General features: G+C 36.6%; 1 protein-coding gene across 1 annotated transcript; it reads left to right on the top strand.

Moving 5' to 3' along the window:
• LOC147317286 (arrestin domain-containing protein 3-like) lies at positions 1–2,848 on the top strand. The gene is made up of 6 exons (XM_086312890.1): positions 1–266; positions 625–685; positions 818–962; positions 1,040–1,136; positions 1,641–1,897; positions 1,982–2,848. Exons 1-6 carry the CDS (start codon positions 11–13, stop codon positions 2,237–2,239), a joined length of 1,074 nt encoding a protein of 357 aa, XP_086169016.1. The 5' UTR covers positions 1–10; the 3' UTR covers positions 2,240–2,848.
• Positions 2,849–6,952: the final 4,104 nt, after the last annotated feature.

Genomic DNA, 6,952 nt, shown 5'->3' with positions numbered 1-6,952 from the left:
ACAGTGTACTATGTCAAGTAGTGTTAAGAACTTTACAGTGGGATACAATCCCCTAAACAAAAGCAACACTTTCAGTAGTGGTGATTATCTCATGGGACAAGTTACATTTGAATTAACTAATGAGTGTGAAGTACAGTCACTCTTTGTAAAGCTGAAGGGAAAAGCTCAAGTGTCATGGACTGAAAATTATGGGGAAACTATTGTGACTTACCAAAGCAAAGAGAAGTACTTCAGCATCAAGCAGTTTGTCATTCAGGAATCTATGGGTAAGCTAATGTCTTTCAATTTAGCACAATGCTGTAATCATTTTAAATCGTGGTATGTTTAATTAATCTGCTACTGTTAACAGAAAAGCTTTTATTTGAATGATCATTTATACAAAAAATGCCTTTTAACTAGTAAGGTTAGTACAATCTTGACCAGCTGATGGCAGCAATAATAGCAGGAATAACATTATCCTGCTCTTCTCTTTCTGTAATTTTCTCTCTTCTTCAGAACTATTTGCAAACCTGCTATTTCAATGAACAGCCCTTCTAAAAACAGTCACAGAGACAAATTTACAAACCTTCCTTTAATCAGACATAAAAAAAAAACATGCTATCTGACTAATTCATTGTTCCTTAGGCAAAAATGATCTTTCCCCTGGCTGCCATGTCTACCCATTCACCTTTCAGATTCCAGTGCAGTGAGTTTTCTTCTGAACAAAATTATTTCCATTGGTGTTCCATATAAAAATATTCAAACATGTTTCTTTATTTTCTATAACAATATCCTTTCATTTAAGTTTCATTGCACCTTTTGTTGCCACATCTTACAGAGACCTGCCGTCCTCCTTCAAGGGCTCATGTGGAAAGATTTTGTACACAGTCGAGGCAAATCTGAACCGGTCGATGAGAATGGACAGCAAAGCGAAGGCAGAGTTTACCCTCATCCAAAAGACAAACCATGATCCAGTGATGATGGTACCCTTACATTGTTGTTGAACAAATACACACATGCACACACAGATTTTCTAAAATTCACCCTTTTTTTATGTTAGAGCCCACAGCAAAATATGATTGATAAGAAAATGAAGCTCTTCTCAACGGGATCTGTGGCCATGGATGTAAGCATTGCAAAAACAGGCTTCTGCCAAGGTAATTTAAACCATTACTGAACCACACAGTCAATCTGCACGTCATTCTAATAGTGGATTACAGTAGAAAATGGCAAAAGAACACATTGAAATTCATCTATAGCTGAAACATGTGCAGCTCAAGGTCAATTTGCTCATGGAACACATTTATGGTCTAAAGATAAAATGATATCTAATGTAGGTCACAGGCCATGGAAGTAAAGACTGGGAACTAAATGTGATGTAAATACTTCACTCCTAAACGCATACCAGGAAATGTCCAAATGTAATCTTGGTACATGACCTCAAACCGTCCTCTCCTTGTAGTACTGCTGTCAAACTTTAAACTCATATAATTAAATGCATTTGTCGTCTGTGCGGAATTAATGCAAGTCATTGATTTTGTAATAGTGACACTCGCAACTTAAAAGTTTCATATTTCTGTAACCAGTTTTTTGATTATTTGTAAATTCATGGCAAACAGAGCGTAACGCTCATGTATAACCTGTTCTTGTTGTTTTTCCAGGAGAAGGCATAGGGGTCATGGCTTCAATTCAGAACAAGTCCTCTCGTGACATTAAGCCCAAGTACTGTCTGTACAGGAAATACAGCTACTTTGCAAATAAGAAAAGGAAAGTTGAAACAAAAGACATCCTGAAGGAGGAGGGTGAAGCCATCCCACACTCGGCAGGTCAGACTGTCACCAGGATCATCACCGTACCTTCCACCGTGACCACCTCAATCCTAAACTGCAACATCATCAAAGTAGAGTATAGACTCCGGGTGGGTAAGCCTATCTATCTTCACTTTTATGTTGTTCTGCATCAATGGGGTTGCATGGTAATGTTGACTCTTTTTCCACCACAGGTCTATCTGGATGTGAAGTATGCTTCAGACCCAGAAGTCAAGTTCCACATAGTCATCCTGCCTGCTTTAGAGGGGTCTGATAATCAGCAGTCATCTGACTTTTTGACCAGTGAATTTGACCAATTTCCAAATCCTTACATGTCAGGAGGGATGAGCTTTCTACAAAATCCAGCTGCCCCTGAACCTTCTGCTCCACCACCTTCCTATGAGACATATGGGATGTACCCCTCTTTCACAGGTTTAGATAGAAAGCCCTAGAATCTGTAGTGCAGATGTAGTTTTTATTGCTATTTTTTATAATAGCAATTAATTAAGAGCAAGAATAAGAGAATAAGAGTAAGAATAATTGGTAATAGGTTGATTTACAGCTTGATATTCTGGTTTAATTTCAGTCGTTGACCATATTTGTTCCCTTTAAATGTGTAATAGCAGGAATAAAAAAATATTTAATAAATAATCCTCTCATTCCAGAGATTATATATTGTCCACATTAATTATTTTTAATCCATCTGACAACAGAAGACTCACATTTGTGATCTCTGAACTATGACCAGCAACAAGATGCTGTTGACCAATCATGTCTCTGAACACTAAATGTTTGCATTATTTTCCCACTGAGGAAATGCAAGTCACATTACAGGTGTGCTGGAAATAGAACAGTGGACAGTCCTGCACTTTGCTTTTCTGTATAGCCTACTACCATGAAGCATCTAGGAAAATCTTAAGATAAGACCTTGATTAAATGTTTTTGTAGTAACGGGTGGTGTTATTATATTTTTTAACAAATAACTGAGCAGACAGTTGAACACAACAATCTGCAGTGGCTAGTTCCTATACTACGATTAATAAAAATCATACGCACATTTTCTCATGCTTCATCCCTTTTTTCTCAACATACTGTAGTGTCTTTATGGTTAAATGAGTTTTACTTGTGGTATTTTAGCATGATAGAATTTCATCAGCCTGAAACAGTCTGGCTTCCTTAAAAAGCTGTGCTTGCCTCAGAGCAGTTAAAGAAACACCAACGTAAAGTTTAATGCTGCTTGAAGTTATTGTTCCTAAGTTTCCAAGCTTTCTGTTGATTCTGCACTTCATGGTGTTAATTTGTGCTGGGTCATTCTCATAGATATAATGCCACATGTGACATGGCTCATTGTCTTTAATAACTACTGGTAGCAAAACCTGTTAGTTGTGCTCTGCTGCTCACCTTTTTAAATTTTTTTTAAAGAAATTTATTAATACCTGACTTTCTTTTTTTTTGTTTTGGTTCTTTGATTTTGCATTCTTGGTTGAAAGACTCAGAGCGCACATTAGCAGTCATCTAGATCTAGATAGAATAAATTAGGGTGCTTATGTAACAGTCAAGAGCGCAGGGCAAACTAAACCCTTTTGTCTCATTTGGGTGTGAAAGTTCAGGTCACTGAGGAAATTCATTTACGAGCCTAATTACTTAAGAAAATACAATTTTATATGTATGTATGTATGTATGTATGTATGTATGTATGTATATATAAATATATAAATATATATATATATATAATTTTATTATCTCTCTCTCTATATATATATGTATATATATATATATAAACAGAGGCGGAGCCAGACATTTGAAACACCCGGGGCTTAGCCCAAAAGGGTGGTATGCATGTGGGATTTTTTATTTTTTTTGGGGGGGGGGGGGGAGGTAGAAATGACTGAAAGATTAATTGGCTCTGTTTTGAGTTTTGTTCAAAAAAGAATGACTTCATATAGGGAAAGATATATATCACATGTGCAGGACACCTGAAACTAGTTTTTTAATTAAGCAGCAAGGAAGAACAAGGTCAGGGCTGTATCAAGACACGAGGACTAAACCCCAATTCAACCAGACCCAGAACTGATCCAGAATTAAAACAGAACTACAACAGTTCAAAATCAGGACTACTTGGGACTTAACCAAGACAGAACCAGAATCAGAACTAGATGATAGTAGCACTAAAAATCATCATAGACCTGCACTACACTTATTTTTTAATTCTACCAAAGTCCACTATTTAGATTGAGAAAAGTTTATATAATTATTTAGCCTTGTTGTGCAAACAAGCCTGCATAACTTAATAAATATAGAATCTGAAAAATAGCAAACCTAAAAAGAAACACTAGGTACGAGATACATGATGATACGGTGATACTTTTGGTAAACAACCATTTGACTAACATGTGTGTCTCACCTGCTCTTGTTCCCTCTCTGTTCCTCTCTCTCCCTCTTTGTGCTGACAATCATCAAATATACAGATATTTACAAACTCTTCAGATAAAAACACTTTTTTAATTGCAACATCAAATCAGACTAAATGTTTATTTTTTTAGATTGATAAATATAAAAACATATTTGTTAACTTTAAGAGTAAAGAGAGAAACTATCTGTATTTCTTAATTGCAAATGGCACCAAATTGTATTCAAACTTGAGCCACACTTATGGAGCTCCACAGTTATTTTCCTGGTGTTTTGGTTGACATCTCTTGATTTTCCCATGTTACAGAAACAGGCTCTGTGTTTTGCCTTATATGCATCCACAGCTGTGCCACCAATTTACTCACATGGACTCTACTAACCTATCAGAAGCTTCTTCAGCTCAGAATGGAATCCTCTGGAGTTTTCTTATTAATTAACAATAAACTTAGTGTATATGTACTCCTAAATTTGATGAAAGTGATAATAAATAGACAGATCTCTCTCTCTTTATTCTGACATTTAACTAATTCAAAATATATTTCAATATTTATCTAAAGCAAAAGTTTACTCTAAATTGATGTTGTACAGTAAAAATGTTTTATGTTTTCTCCCTAAAGTGTATGTAAATATCTGGTTACAAATGTGAATATCCTGCTGTGTACTGAAATCCCTCTTGTTTTGCATAGAAATATACTGAACAACATACAAAGCATAATATATAAAATAACATTTACCTGAGTTTTTTCTTTGAAAGAAGCCTCTAATGTCCATTCTTATATTTCAGTACATAACTGAAACCGATTTAGTCGGGGAGGGTAAGAACTGAAAATATGAAATAAACACACGTAAGCTAAGACTCTCTAAAAAAATAGCATTTGTTCGGCTTTTCATTTCGCCATTTGTTGATTCACTTGAAGAGCAAGTAACGTAATATTGGTCAAGTGATCAATTTGATATCAATCTTTCGTGATGCACCGTCATATTTACATTATTTGTACGGTACGAATGATTTGCTTTGGTACCTGGTCAATAGTGATGGGTCGTTCGTGAACGAAATGGCTCTTAGAGCCGCCTCTTTGACGTGAACGACGCGAGCCGGCTCCTTATCGCGAGCCATCACATGTTTTTTTCCCCCTTTCTCTCAACCTCTCTCTAGCACTTTTTTTCGCTTCACTCCGCACGCGAGCTGTGTGCTTTACGCTGGGAAGAGGGGGGAGGGGCGGTAGTTACACTCAGCACAGGAACAGAGCCAGAGGGAGAGAAAGAGAGCCAGGGACAACAATGTCACATTAGAAAGGTATAGTAATCATCCACAACTATTTTCAGTTGCAGATGATAAAGGATTCAGAAAGTTTATTCATGCAGGTCCATATGACAGAGAATATGCATGTTCTTTTAGTTTTCGTATTTTAATTCATATTTAATTGTGTTGTTTTACTTTAAATTTGTAAAAGGAAAAAGCTGAAAATTTAATTAGTTAAAAGTTGAAATGTGAATAGTAGATTTTTGTATTATATGATTTATTTATTACATTTTATGTGGAGTGAATAAATAAAAGTATATTTACGGTGGCCCCTAGAGACAAAGCACATACAAACTTCAAATCACGTACGAACTCTGAAGCACGTACAAACTCCAAAACACGTAAAAACTCAGATGCACATAAAAACTCAAAACACGTACAAAAGACAAGAGAAGTGCTCCAGGATGCTAGGTGCAGTGTTGAGCTTTTGTTACCTAGTGGCTACACAAGCCAGCAAGTACCAACGACCGGATTTGGTGTGTGGTAGTAACAGGTAAATGAACATTGTTTTTAAATTATTTGAATATATATATGAGTGCCTGTGTATAAATACACAAACAATACACATATGCTTTCATGCTTTCAATTGTGTAATTTAAGTGATCTAGTAGCTCTGCTTTGGAAGTTCAGTTCATGCTAGAAATGTGTTTTGGAGTTTGTACGTGTTTTGTCTCTAGGGGCCACCGCATATATTTATACGGTATATAAACATATATAAATAAAACCACTTTTTCTTACGTTAGTAATTCCTTTTGTGCATAATTTTATATTATTGTTAACAATAAATAAATTAAAGCAACAAAACAACCTGAAGAGCCGGTTCGGAGCCGAGAGACCCGGCTCTTTGTAGTGAGCCAAACCGAAAGAGCCGGGTCTCTAAAAAGAGCCGGAAATCCCATCACTACTGGTCAAACTTAAGCTCTCCTTAGTATGGCTGGCTCTGTTTCTCCAACAGCGCACTTACAGGCAGCAGCTGCCCCGCCCTCTGGCTCAGTCGCTTAGTGCCTGAGCTCGGATCATACCAATATCAGGGGGGATTCACGCACAGTCGTAAATTCCCACAGTGTGCACTATGTGCTTCGAAAATTGTGTGTACTTTTTGTTTTATACAGTTGTCAGCCAGGCATCTAACTATGAAAAAATTACACTCCAAAAGACCCCGGGCTTCTGACAAAACAACCCGGGCTTAAGCCCAGTAAGCCACCCTCACGCTCCGCCCCTGCATGCATATATATATATATATATATATATATATATATATATATATATATATATATATATATATATATATATTCTCCAATATAAGAAAAAAATGCAAACAATAGCAAACTTATTCATTGCAGGTCTGGATAGGCTCCTCCTGACCCATTGGACCCCTGGGCAGTCAGTCCCACTTTCCCCCACACTGCTACTACTCCCCTGCATGTCACTGTGTGTCACCATATAAGTGACT

This window comes from Aulonocara sp. 'chitande type north' Nkhata Bay, linkage group LG12, assembly GCF_057382095.1.
Source record: "Aulonocara sp. 'chitande type north' Nkhata Bay isolate Kocher_YH1m ecotype deep benthic linkage group LG12, A_spYH_male_GT1.1, whole genome shotgun sequence".
In the NCBI taxonomy this organism is placed as follows: Eukaryota; Metazoa; Chordata; class Actinopteri; order Cichliformes; family Cichlidae; genus Aulonocara; species Aulonocara sp. 'chitande type north' Nkhata Bay.
This window is presented reverse-complemented; position numbering and strand designations above follow the sequence as displayed.

Bases quoted from the DNA above. Each gene is read 5' to 3' on its own strand.
- LOC147317286 (XM_086312890.1), top strand. From the start codon at position 11: ATGTCAAGTAGTGTTAAGAACTTTACAGTGGGATACAATCCCCTAAAC. The intron at 267-624 runs GTAAGCTAATGT...ATTGTTCCTTAG, and splicing joins TGTCATTCAGGAATCTATGG to GCAAAAATGATCTTTCCCCT. The intron at 686-817 runs GTGAGTTTTCTT...CACATCTTACAG, and splicing joins ACCTTTCAGATTCCAGTGCA to AGACCTGCCGTCCTCCTTCA.